This window comes from Lolium rigidum, chromosome 3 (assembly GCF_022539505.1).
Source record: "Lolium rigidum isolate FL_2022 chromosome 3, APGP_CSIRO_Lrig_0.1, whole genome shotgun sequence".
In the NCBI taxonomy this organism is placed as follows: Eukaryota; Viridiplantae; Streptophyta; class Magnoliopsida; order Poales; family Poaceae; genus Lolium; species Lolium rigidum.
Genome location: NC_061510.1, coordinates 181,525,814 through 181,538,762, shown reverse-complemented (window position 1 = coordinate 181,538,762; position 12,949 = coordinate 181,525,814). Strand labels below are relative to the sequence as shown.

Here is a 12,949-nt window from a genome sequence, read left to right as displayed (position 1 = left end):
ATACATAGAAAAATAGAGTTAATTTAAGACACACTTTTCTACAAGTAATATTATGAAACTTGGCTACCAATTACACTTAGCACTTGCTTCATTTACCAGCGAGACACGCCTAACCGTAGAGCGAGCCATGGACATCACGATTAACCAGCAACTTACATTGTGCACAAACGTATTGTAGGTTTTTTTCCTCCCGCTGCAACGCGCGGGCATTTGTGCTAGTTGTCCTAGTAATAACAATTTCCCTTTTTGTGGGGTACTTTCGCCTCAGCTTATTCATTGCTCACTGTTCTTGGACCGTAACCATACTGGGCCGGGTGCTCACGCGTTGCCTCCTAGGCCCACTAATCCATCTGAGAGAACTTCGGGCCATGGCGAAGTAAGCGAACAAGGCGAGCCGATAAAACCTTGTCTAAACCCTAGCTCTCCTCCGTCTCGGCCATGGCGAAGACGAAGCCCATGGCGGCGGCGGCGGCTGCGGCTGCCAAAAAGCAGAGCAAGAAGGGCAAAGGTAGCATCAAGGGAAAGAATGGCCCGGCAGCTGTGGCCATGAAGGCTCGCGGGGCGGCGGCGGCGGAGCGGAGCAACCCCTTCGAGGCTATCTGGTCGCGCCGCAAGTTCGATGTGCTCGGCAAGAAGCGCAAGGGTGAGGAGAGACGCACCTCCCGCTCCCGCTCCGAGGCTATCCACAAGGTAATCTCTAAGACTGTTCAACTGTTCCCAGTCCTTGATTTTTGGGCGAGCTCGACTGTTCGGTTTGATTTTGCGATATGTCTGTTTGCAGCGGGAGAACACTCTGCTCAAGGAGTTCGAGCAGAGCGCCAAGTCGTCAGTCTTCCATGACCGGCGGATCGGCGAGAGGGACGAGACGCTGCCTGAGTTTGATAAGGCTATCCTCCGTCAACAGCGAGAGCACATGGTATGTGCTGGTATCTCGTTGCTATCTATATATTTACTCTATCAGTGCAGCAGTTATCTAGTCAGTTAGATTCCTTGGCCCAGGGATGGACATATAAAGCGCATGGATTAGATATACAAATATGGATGACAGTGTTCTTCTTCTTTCTCATGCTAGTAACGGCCACAATGTGATTCCTAGAGTTTGTTAATTTTTTTCCCTTTCTCATGATTTCTAGGCAAAGTTGAAACGAGTAAGCAAATACAATCTGTCCGATGGAGAGGAAGACGAGGATGACATGCACCATTCTCGCATGGTTTCGGGAAATGATGATTTCGATGAAGAGGTGCCTCTTGGTGATGATAGTGATGAAGAAGGTATGTTTTATGTTCTCATCTAAACATCTTATTCTTATCTTACGTTATAAACAATCCACCCATATTTTCTGCTTCCTATTGTATTGGCGACTGTTGTGCTACATATGTATCTCACGTTTTGATTATCAACTTCTTTCGTAAGTTAGTTTTTTGTTTACTATCTGAAATAGAGCATCTAAAAGATTAAGAGATAAATGTTCCCCAACCAATATAGATGATTTTAGGCTGATGCCCCGCAAAACAAACTTAGGTGTTCCGGTTGTCTAAGGCACTTTACTGTACTCAGGGGCTGAGTTTGGACCCCCTGCCCTCTATTCAGAGTTTGGTTCCCTAGGGTTATTCTGAGAGATGTTTATTTTACGAACACATGCCGGTGATGGTATTTGGCTTGAATATAGGTGTCTGACTTGGCAAGAACTTCTTTGACATGGCAAATAACAAATGTAATCTGAAGCAGGTGTTGGAATCGGACACGTCTAACTCAGGAAAAGATTCTAGGAGGGGGTGTTCAAATAAAACTGATAAGATAGCATAACTTAATCTTTCTGTTGTAGATATTTGGTTTAGCTATTTTTTTGTGATGTTTCAGTATCTAAGATCCCTTGCGATGTCAATCTATTGTAACTACTGATTTTTCTTACATCAGACATTTTTCTTACATCTAAGATCCCTTGCGATGTCAATCTATTGTAACTACTGTTTGCTAGCCTCAACATTTGAGAACGTAATATGGTGTTATTGGATGAAATATTTCTGTTTTCATATTAAGCCATTAGAAGGATCATAATGCCCATCCACAAGAACTGGTGTTAGCGGTTCCATTTGCTTAATATGCTTAACTTCTTGTATTTTCAGGTAAAAGTACCCTCTCAAAAAAGCGCTTATCTCTTCATAATGGTGACCTTCCTTCAGAAATTGATCGGCCTGAAGAAACACATGTAATTTTTCTTGGGAACTAATTTTCATTCAGATTTTGATCTGTAATCCATATGCCGTGACCTTATTCTAGTTACACTTGTTTGCAGGGTCATAAGAGCAAGAAGGAAGTTATGTCTGAGATCATTTTGAAGAGTAAATTTTACAAGGTAGAGTCTTGTGTGTATAAAATATTAAAATCATTATTCCTTACTTCGGTTGCTGCATTTTTTTTGGTCTTGCCATCACCTAGAACATTTCCTATAATTTTGAAGCTTAAAGAAGTTGTCATGGATTTTCTTCCATATTATTACTTGGTTTAATACATGATGTTTGACTCACTCTTTTCAACTCTTGGCCTTGCTTTTTCGAACCTGTTTCCAATGATATTCTAAAGAAGCCTTAATAGCTCTTTATGTCTTCCCTAGTGCCTTTTTTTCACAATAATGATGAAGTGTTTGTCAGTGGGCTGAAGATAGCTAGACGTGGCTATGTGGGATTGGGTAGACAGTCTACATGTGAGAATAGGTTGATTCTTCTTGCTTTACTAATTACTAGGAAAAATGCCCGTGCATTGCATCGAAGGTGAAAAAAACAGCAGCCCGAAAAACAATTATATCAATTTTTTCTGATGGGACAGATAAAATTTCTCATCTGAATTCACCTAAAATTTCCTCAAAACAAAAGATCAAAATTGTTTTGGTGAAAAATTCATCAAGCACCTAAAGAAAAAAAATCAAAGTAAACATGCTATTGGTCTTCTTCTCGTCCTTGTCAGGTTATAGGGGTTTGCGCAAGGTAGCATGGCTGTTGCTGTGGAGTCGTGAGGTTGGTGCACCTTGCGGCTGGTAGGAAGGGCATCCATCCTTAACGTCGTCATGGTTCTCGTTATCGAGGCACATACTTAGTATACACAATTTTGGCACGTATGAATAGGTTTTTTAAGGACCTAGCTTTTAGAGGTGCTTGAATTCTTGCAGGGACGTGCGGACAAGCCCAGAACTAGGCCGCTCACATCGACGCGTGTGATTGCCTTGGATGGCGCTGACCGCCCCATGCTCGCGTTCCTCACTCGCGCTGCGATGCGACATCCAATAAATTGAGAGAGATGGAGAGAAGATAACATCGAGAACACTTGACTGATGATGTGCTTGTGGAAAGCCAAAAGGACGCAGCGTCCGGGTCCCACCTGTAGAGGAGGAACTCAAAGCAAGTCACCATCTTGCCACATGGTGTCGCCCGACATTACCTCATTGGTCTTCTCGCAGGCTAGCTTCATGGCATAGGTCCCCTGGTACTTGGCCACCTCGCTGTCAAGCGCGGCGCCATGTGGCTGAGAGAGCGTCGCGATTGTGGTCGTCGTGCTTTGCACATGCCCTCGCTGAGGCCCGTGTGCAAGCCCGCGAGTGCCTTGCCATGCCGAGGAAGGACCTGTCGCAGAAGAACGCAGTGGCCAGAGCTTTTCACGGACATCCTGCATAACCACTCACTGCTCTTCCCTGTCATGTGTCTTTGGGCTCTGGCCAGGTTCAACCTATGCCACCGTCCCTATTTCCTCGAACTCCAATGGTGAGCAGGCATCGTTGCACATCATCGATCTGATGCCCTGCTCAACCTGAAGGCGCAATATAATTTTCACCTCTTGCTCATTGCATTGATAGCCATAGGTATATAGTACAGGTGTATAGTCGGTTTGCTAACCGAATCAAATCACAATTCCTAACGGCACCAGTCATACCACTTGGCCGACGCGGCAATCCTGGATCCTTACATAGGGTGGCCGGTGGCGCCCGCGTTTGATCACACAAAAGGGAAATTAGTGCAGAACTGGTAACTGAATCGGTGAGATTTAATGCATGCCTAGGCAAAAAAATCCGCCGCATCCTGCATCGCTCACATCCCCTTTGACTGATTGCTTGTGGTGCTCTTTACCTTATCTTCACCCCGGCGCCGTGCACCACGAGAGGATCACGTCTGCGGACTTCACCGTCTCCGCAAGCCCGTGCACGTCCGCACCGGCCTCAGCCAATGTCTCACTCATCGAACCCAAGCTGACCTGACTATGTCGGCTCCCCGAGCTAGCGCTGGTTCGTCTTGATGTGACCCCGAGCTCCCGCTGTCATGCATAGTCAGCTTTGGGCGCTGACCTGCACGTGGTCTCGAGGGTCGGAATGCGGACTGCGGACTGCGGGAGCCAGCCATCCTCGCCTGTACCTCCATTGTCGCCGTGCTCACTTCCGGCGGGAGTTGTCTGGTGTGAAAACCTAATTACGGAGTAATAGATCTTTTTTCGGTGGGATGTGCCGACCTGATTAGGGATGGGACGCCGGGGACATATATTATATAGAAACAACGTGATGCAGGCAAGACCCTTGTGTAGGAGTTTGCAACCGATTATGTTACCGGCCTTTTAGCCATTGATTGACTTTTAGCAATGGAACGGACAAACGAAACCAACGACCGACGAACGAAACCATGGAAACACTTTGTACTTTACTAGCAAAAGTGCCCGTGCGTTGCATCGGGAGAAAACAACTGCTAGCCATGCAAGAGAGTATTGTCATATCAGGTAAATTTATGAACTGCTCAGCAAGATTCCTAAAAAATTCATGTCAATTATATGCAAATGAATAAGTTTAACTATTTTTATGAATTTATGTTTCACATCATTTACACATAGCAAGGTGGACACATTGGACTGACATCAATGGCACTCCCCAAATTTTTCACGGACGCCTGTTTTGTTCATTTTTCTTCTTTTCTCGATGTCATTTTGAATTCTAATTAGGAAATAATAAAGGTTTGCACATTAAAAAATACACTGATTGATCCATATATTTTAAATTAAAATATGTTTCTGTCCTAAAATAAAATAAATCTAACATTGCAAATCAATTATTTGCAATTTTATTATTTACACGTATCATCCAAACGACCAAACACAATCAGATTCATACACGTATGATCCACACACATGAAGCTACCACGGAGAGGCTTCAACAACCAAGCACACATGCACGCTTCGTAGCAACACTAATCCAACCTACCAGCGGCAAAGGGTGAAGCGCCGAAGAGACGACTTGCTTCTCATGTTGATTGAAAAATTCTCCTCAGTCGTAATACCTTTCCTCCAATCGAAACCCTGCCTTCGTTTTGTCAGACTTGGAACAGTATACTCAGGTAGCCACATCCACACATGAGGGCTGTCCGCAGCACCTTATCGTGAACTATCATTTGTTACTTGCCAATTTTCTCCATATAATAAGCAGCACCTTGATGTGAACTTCCTTATCAACATACACCAAGACATCAAAGAGGCACGTCGTGACTGTATCTATAAGGCCCTGGCGATCAGCCAGTTGCAACACCTCCCGCATCTTGTCCCAGACGGCAGAGGAAGACTCAGCCAGTTGCAACACCTCCCGCATCTTGTCCCAGACGGCAGAGGAAGACTGGGAAGGAGAGCATCCATTGATGCAAGCACCAGCTTCTTAAAGAAAAAGAAAAAGGCAGGGACGGATCCGGACGGAGCTTGCGGACGACCGGATCGTGGAGGTCGCCGGCGACCAGGGAGTTGCTGGGGCGGACCGGCGGAGCGCACCTAGCATGGATGTGGCGGGCCGGCGAGGTGGAGTGTCCACGCCCAACAGCTATGTGTGGCATTGTCATAGCAACAGGGTCCGTATCCTACTCGGACCTAGAAGGCGGAATCGCGGAAAACGGCGGCGAACTCAAGTCTAGAACTCTGGACCGCCGAGCAGGTATATAGAAACATGACGCAAAGTCCAGACTCCATGGTTCTCATTGACCTAGTATGGCTCGTGTGACCACTGACCAGGCAAGAAAAAAGAGGGGGTCACGATGGCGCTCACGTCGAGAGGTGCACGATCCGGCCAGGGCGAGAGCTACACCGTCAAGGCCGGCGCGCTGGCAGGAGTGCTACAGCGGCAGAGGGAGGTTCGACGCCGATGCCGAGATCAGGAGATTCGTATGTGCCTCGCCAATATATTTTCCATACTGTCTCCTCGATCACCCGTGTCTACTCGATCTCACGGATATATATAGGAAACCAGACGTGAGAGGTAGGAAAGACGCTGTTAGGAAAGCCTAAACTCGAATACCCGATCGACCCGGTGTTGGTTTCTTTCACTATTGACGATTGGCGATTATCTTACGACATAAAGCAGATGAAACTTGGATGACTACGACACTACGTACCAAGGCCCACTTTGCGGCGGACGAAAGCGCACTTCGACAGACTGAACCAAGGAAACCTTAGTTCCTTTATTATTAGGTATATAGATAGATTACTAGGAAGATTGCCCGTGCGTTGCACGGAAATTAAATTATTAAAATATTGGTAGAAAATGTAATAGATGAGCGCATGTTCATCCATACCACCACACGTTCTCAAATTTTTCATTTTTTCTTACACTGAAAAGTAAAAAATCTTCAAACTGTGTATGAGAATGGTCAGATAGATGACTGATGTGCAAAAGGTAGAGTGAATTTTTTGTTTAATGTAATTGTGTAAACAAATATTTTATTCAAAAAATATCAGTATATATTTGCATGGTATCAAAAATATTCCAAACTATTTTCTACACAGCTTAGAGCAGTCCACCTCGAAAAGAAACACAGCTTAGAGCAGAGAAGAGTTGGTACTTCTAACGAGTAGCAAGTAATCAGGCAACACAACCTAGTCATACTCGGACTGCCATAGCTTCAGCCAATTCCGGATTGTCAACTCTGTGGAAGAAGCATGTGCTAGCTGCCGAAAAGCAGCCCAAGTGATCATGCAGGACATAATCTTTATATCCATGCGAGGGACCTTGTACTGAAAAAAGTTGCGTCCACGTTCAGCATAGGCAATCTCTTCGGCGGAGGAGTCCAATTTGGAACAGACATCAGATTATCTGGTTTAGACATTAGATTATCTAGTATGAAATTCAGTTTGGCAATAAACAGTTCGATTTTTAAAGTCATGAAAAAAGGAGGTCCAAAATCATCAAAATAGAACAATTAATAATGAGCCGAGAGAAAAGTTGAAATCAATATATTTGTATAAGCATTGAATTAATGCTTGAGTGGACACAGTGGCAGTCAGATCGACGTGAAAATCTTGCAGTTTTGGCTTGAAAATAACCCATGCATCTACGTTCATCCCAGTCTGCCGGGGTTAGTAATCATTGAACAGACGGCACATGCAGAGCTTCCCGGACATGAGATGGTACGCCGCCACCACCATCCTGCATCGATTCATGCAGTACATAGGATCATGAGTGCAACTGTGCAAGTTGCTACTCAACCAAGATTTCTCGTGTGGGGCTGCATCACAATGGTGGGATTGGCATAAATAGTGCCAGCTTATGCTGCTTGTCAGTCCAATTTTAAGCACCATATCCAAATTTTCAGTTGACATAGGAACTCCGTCAGTTGTTCTGCAAGATTTGCAGCGAGGGCAGGCGCAGCAGCAGTAGATGAGCCCGCTGCCATTGCAGCGGCGACCATGTTTCTCTTGTTCTTATTCTTCCTCCTGGGGTGGCCGTGTCTCCGTTATGTCGCGACGGGACGTCCATGCCACCGAGCATCGATCTCCCACATGATGTGCACATCTTGGTACTCCGCACCTTCCTGTGCAGCTCTCCATCCTCAACCTCAGAAAACTGATCTCCTGGACGAGAACTTGACGCCGGTGGCGAGATAGCGTGAAATCAAGCAGAGGAGGTCGCGCGTCATGGCAGCCAGGCGAGAGGAAGTTTTAGGACTGCCTCCGTGCGGCTTGATTTTGGGCGTGGGAACATACGGCTTTTATTGAAGCAATCAACGGCGGTGTGATCCTTGTAGATGTGGTGGATTTCGTGATGGATTCAGTTTCATAATATAGAGCGGACGAGGACGTACGATTTTAGGATAGCCTATGTCCAAGAGAGATCGGATCGGATTATCTTCCATGTTCCTAACCGACGGGTTTGGGATAACCAAAAACTGAGAAAAAACATCCAACTGTTATAACTTAACGGTGGCATGGTGGGTAATTTGTGTCAAATCTTAGGATAATTTTAATGACGAACCAAACCAAACCGAACAATTGAAACACTTTTGCTTTTATTATTAGGTATGGATATGAAATGGATAGCATCCATGCATAATGGATGCATAGCTTGAACTTGAACATACTAGATCTCTTTACCCTTCAACTTTCTAATACAATACTATTGGACTCTTTCTAATCCTACTATTGAACTTGAACATCATAGTTCCACGTTGCTAGCTTGGTCTCTGCTTGTCCAATATGCCCAAAACACCAGTAATGTGATATATTTGTTTTACTGATTTATGCTATATTCTGCTGCTTTATGCATGACCTCATTAGATTGTTATTGCAGGTCTGTTTGTTTTGGATACATGATTTGCACACCATGCTTGTTATTTTGCATTCTCCTTCTATTCACATAGTTGTGGCATGAAATAGATGAATTAACAGATTTTTGTCTTGTTGCAGGCCCAAAAAGCCAAGGAAAAGGAAGAGGATGAGCATCTTGTTGACAAGTTAGATAGTGACTTCGCATTGTTGGCCCAGACGCCAGCACTTCTATCTCTGACCGAGTCAGCTCGAGCGAATGCACATAAAGATAGTTCGAGTACAACAATCCATCAAGGTTCATCTGGTCTGACTGGAAAGGAGTTTTCTAACAAGGTATGCTTTTAATGCTTGTTCTCAACTTCTCATATTTAGATCATCAACGTGCACAAGATTATTCATTACGTTATATGGTTTCAGTTGACAATTGAGCCAGTCGCATGAACGAAACCTTACACTCACTGAACACTGCCACCCATGTAAGCCTGAAAGAGGAAAATGGTAGACTGGACATAGTGGGCCATTAGTTGATTTTCTTCAAATCTTGCGGACTAGTTTATGCTTCTATTCTTAAGATCGGACGAAGTCCTCTCATTTGGTACCCAGTACTCAGGGATGAAGTGCTTACGATAACGTCTCCACTTATTTCACAAACTTTGATTGTTGTGCATGAACGATTCCACACGTAAATGTTTTGTATCTCTCAGTTCCTGGTACTAAAGTTGCATCTTGTTTTGTTGCATTGCAGGAAAAGCCAGACGCATATGACAAACTGGTGAAAGAAATGGTGATGGATCAACGTGCTCGCCCGTCGGACAGGACAAAAACCCCTGAAGAACTAGCTCAGGAAGAAAAAGAACGTCTAGAGAAGTTGGAGGTTTGTTCGATATAGCTGTGCACAGGATGCAACTAGTGTTTGCTTATTTAATACTTTTACTTGTTCTGTGGTTCCACAGTTTGTTTTGTGAATTTTTAGGTTTGGCTTATAATTATACCACATCACTGGTGTTTTTGCTAATGGAAGCACTGATATTAATTTGCTTGGTAATGCTTAATGACATTGTAGAAGGAACGTCACAAACGAATGACAGGAACTGCTGAGTCCTCTGATGAAGATGATGACGATCATGACGAGGGTGATCACCATTTGAAGGTGGATAACTCAAAATCTATATCTGGTGATGATCTTGGTGATTCCTTCTCTTTTGACAAATCAGCAAAAAAGAAAAATGGATGGGTTGATGAAATTTATGAGAAGGAAGGTAGAAAGATAGGTGAAGATGTAGCATCTGGTGATGAAGGAAGTAGTGAAGGTGGTGAGGATGAGGATGAAGATGGGGATGAAGAAGAAGATGCTGGTGATGAAGAGGATTCAAGTGATAACGACTTTGTTAATATGCCGGCAAGAGACTGGGAGCAAAGTGACGACGATGAGATTGCAGTAGAAGAAGATGGAAATGACAATGCCAAAGAGAGAGAACAAGTTATGGAGGACAAATTACTGAAAACAAATGCACACAATTTGAAGAGGGTATCTAATGCAAAGCAACCACATACCAAGGATGACGATCTTCCCTTCGTGATAGAAGCACCAAATAACTTACAAGATCTATGCTCCTTGGTAGATGGTCGTTCAGAAACTGAAATCGTTGAGCTTATAAGTCGGATACGTGCTTGCAATTCAATAAGGCTTACAGCTGAAAACAGAAAGAAAATGCAAGTATGTTGATACTGACAATTGATTTGGTTATCCCTTACAGTTATCCGATATATTTCAATTGCATCCATCAAATGTATCCTCGAATATTTTGCAGGTTTTCTATGGTGTTCTCCTGCAGTACTTTGCAGTTTTAGCTACTAAAAGTCCAGTGAAGTTCAAAGTAATTGAGACCCTTGTTAAACCCTTAATTGAGATGACTGGAGAGACTCCATATTTTGCTGCCATCTGTGCGAGGGAACGACTTGTCCATACACGTACTCGTCTATGCGAGGACATCAAGGTTCCAGGTTTGTGAGCCATTTCTTGACGGTCAATTGGTTTGGTTGTTGTTAATCTGCTATTTTATTATGTGGTCTTATAAACTTACAGGAAAAAGCAGCTGGCCTAGTTTGAAGACATTGCTTCTCCTGAGGTTATGGTCTCTTATGTTCCCCTGCTCTGACTTCCGGCATGTTGTAGCAACTCCAATGCTTCTACTTATGTGCGAATATCTGATGCGATGCCCTATACAATCTGGCCGAGATGTAGCTGTCGGTTCTTTCTTGTGCTCCATGGTGCTTGCGGTACGCGCTTAGCCTTGTAGTACCTTGTGTTATTACTTTTTTCTCTCTTCCTGATGAGTAGATATTGTATGGCTCCAGAGACCTAATTACCTTGAATAAATGAATGGTTAAAGTCTATTAGCTGAATTTCTTATTTTCCTTCACTCTACACATGGAGTGTCTTCCCTCCACTTTTACGGCAGAAAATGCTCACAAGTCTACAAATTTCAATCTGCAGGCTACTAAAGAATCTAAAAAGTTTTGCCCTGAAGCTATTAGTTTTCTGCAAAGCCTTCTGGTAACATCACTTGAAGGAGAAGTTGGCAATCAAGTAAGCTAAAGTTTGATTCAGCTATTGAGCATAATTTCAGTTTTCTGCTTCATCATAACTTGAATCTCCTTTGGTATAGATTAATGATCAGTTTATGGAGCTCAAGACATTGAAACCATGGCTTCATATTAGTGAGCAAGTGCAGGAGGTGAATCGTATGAATATCATTGAAGTCATGAGCATGGATCCTGATTCCCCATTTTTCTCATATGATAATTTCAAGTGAGCATCGGGTTTTAGTGGCTTCATGATTGAATACAGGAAGATGTTCTTTTACATGTCATATTTATCTTATATCTGTACATTTTGACAGGACTGGTGTACTTCTATCTTTGGTTGAATGTCTGAGGGGCTTTGTAATTATACATGAAGAGCTCCGCTCTTTTCCAGAAATTTTCATGCCCATCTCTTCTCTGTTGCAACAAATTTTGGAAAAATCTGACTTACCTGGCCTGTTAGGAGAACTTCTTCATGAAGTTATTGGCTTCATTAAGAAGAGAAGTGCTGAACATTATGCTTCAAGAGAGCCACTCCAAATGCGAAAGCAGAAGCCTGAACCAATCAAGCAGCTGAATCCCAAATTTGAGGAGAAGTATGTATTTATTGTAATTATGTGTTGTCAGTTTCTTGTCTTCTGATGGCCTCTGTTCTGTTCTTGAGAGGTTTAATTATGGGTTTCATGTATCCCTGCTTCTCTTTCTGCAGTTACATAAAGGGTCTTGATTATGATCCTGACCGAGAAAGAGCACAACTGAAGAAGCTGAAGAAACACCTGAAGAGTGAGAGGAAGGGGGCAGTACGTGAGCTTCGTAAAGATAATCATTACTTGACTGTTGTGAAGGAGAAGGATAGGATAAAACATGAGCAAGAGAGGACTGAAAAGTATGGAAAAGCAATGGCTTTTCTTCAAGAACAGGAAAGTGCTTTTAAATCTGGGCAGCTGGGAAAAGGCAAAAAAAGGAGGCGGTGACATTTCTCGGTATTTATCCAGTGTAAATATATTTATCATGTTGCTATCGCAGTTCAATTTGTTCCTGGGTACTTGAGATAGAATTAAGCAATGTACCTGGCGACCTTTGCATGCCTCATTTTAACTGCCTTTGCAACTTAAAGTTTAGGACACGCCGGAACACAAAAGTAGATGGCCAAGATACCCTTGTTACCATATGGAGTATTACCTTGCATAAAGGCTGCAGTGGAACTATATGTAGCCATCTGCAATGTGCGTAACACTTGGCATAACTTCGACCAAACACTGGTGTGGCTGGAGGGTTATTTCTTGTGCGCTCAATAATGAGTTGCTCTGCTGTGCTATAATCATGTAATAGTCGTAATTTAATGTAGCACAGGAAGGTTTTTTGTTCTCTTTTTCTTGACTTGTATGCAGATTCACTTGCCAGATCTATCTGAACAAACATAAATTTGTACCTGTCATTTTTCCCAAATTAATGGAACGTCCTACATTCAAATTAAAATTCAGTATTTTGTAATATGGTATTTAATGTCAGAAGTGCCCTTTTTGGCATTGATTAACTTTGACATGGTTTGCTTTTTTTTGAACTCTGAATCATGCTCATATACCAAGAGTTCTGTTTGCCAGGATGCAAATTACGTTTGCTATTGTATTTGGTCATCTCCTGTAGCAAGAGATGTATCTGGTAGGCTATTTACATCTGTGAAGAAATGGTCATCTGCTTTGAGCTGGCGCGGCATCATGTTGTCGCTATCAACATCTGCCTAGCTGCTTATCAGGCAGGTAACTGAGTTTTTTCTTCTTCTGTAAATTCCACTCAGCTCATGGCGAA

General features: G+C 43.3%; 1 protein-coding gene across 1 annotated transcript; it reads left to right on the top strand.

Annotated features, from left to right (window-relative positions):
* The first annotated feature begins 403 nt into the window (after nt 1-403).
* On the top strand, nt 404-12,619 carry LOC124702785 (nucleolar protein 14). The gene is made up of 14 exons (XM_047234945.1): nt 404-690; nt 782-916; nt 1,134-1,272; nt 2,128-2,210; nt 2,298-2,357; nt 8,693-8,887; nt 9,300-9,428; nt 9,618-10,271; nt 10,366-10,558; nt 10,641-10,834; nt 11,052-11,144; nt 11,224-11,366; nt 11,458-11,736; nt 11,850-12,619. Exons 1-14 carry the CDS (start codon nt 439-441, stop codon nt 12,112-12,114), a joined length of 2,814 nt encoding a protein of 937 aa, XP_047090901.1. The 5' UTR covers nt 404-438; the 3' UTR covers nt 12,115-12,619.
* Nucleotides 12,620-12,949: the final 330 nt, after the last annotated feature.

Bases quoted from the DNA above. Each gene is read 5' to 3' on its own strand.
- LOC124702785 (XM_047234945.1), top strand. From the start codon at position 439: ATGGCGAAGACGAAGCCCATGGCGGCGGCGGCGGCTGCGGCTGCCAAA. The intron at 691-781 runs GTAATCTCTAAG...GTCTGTTTGCAG, and splicing joins GCTCCGAGGCTATCCACAAG to CGGGAGAACACTCTGCTCAA. The intron at 917-1,133 runs GTATGTGCTGGT...CATGATTTCTAG, and splicing joins GTCAACAGCGAGAGCACATG to GCAAAGTTGAAACGAGTAAG.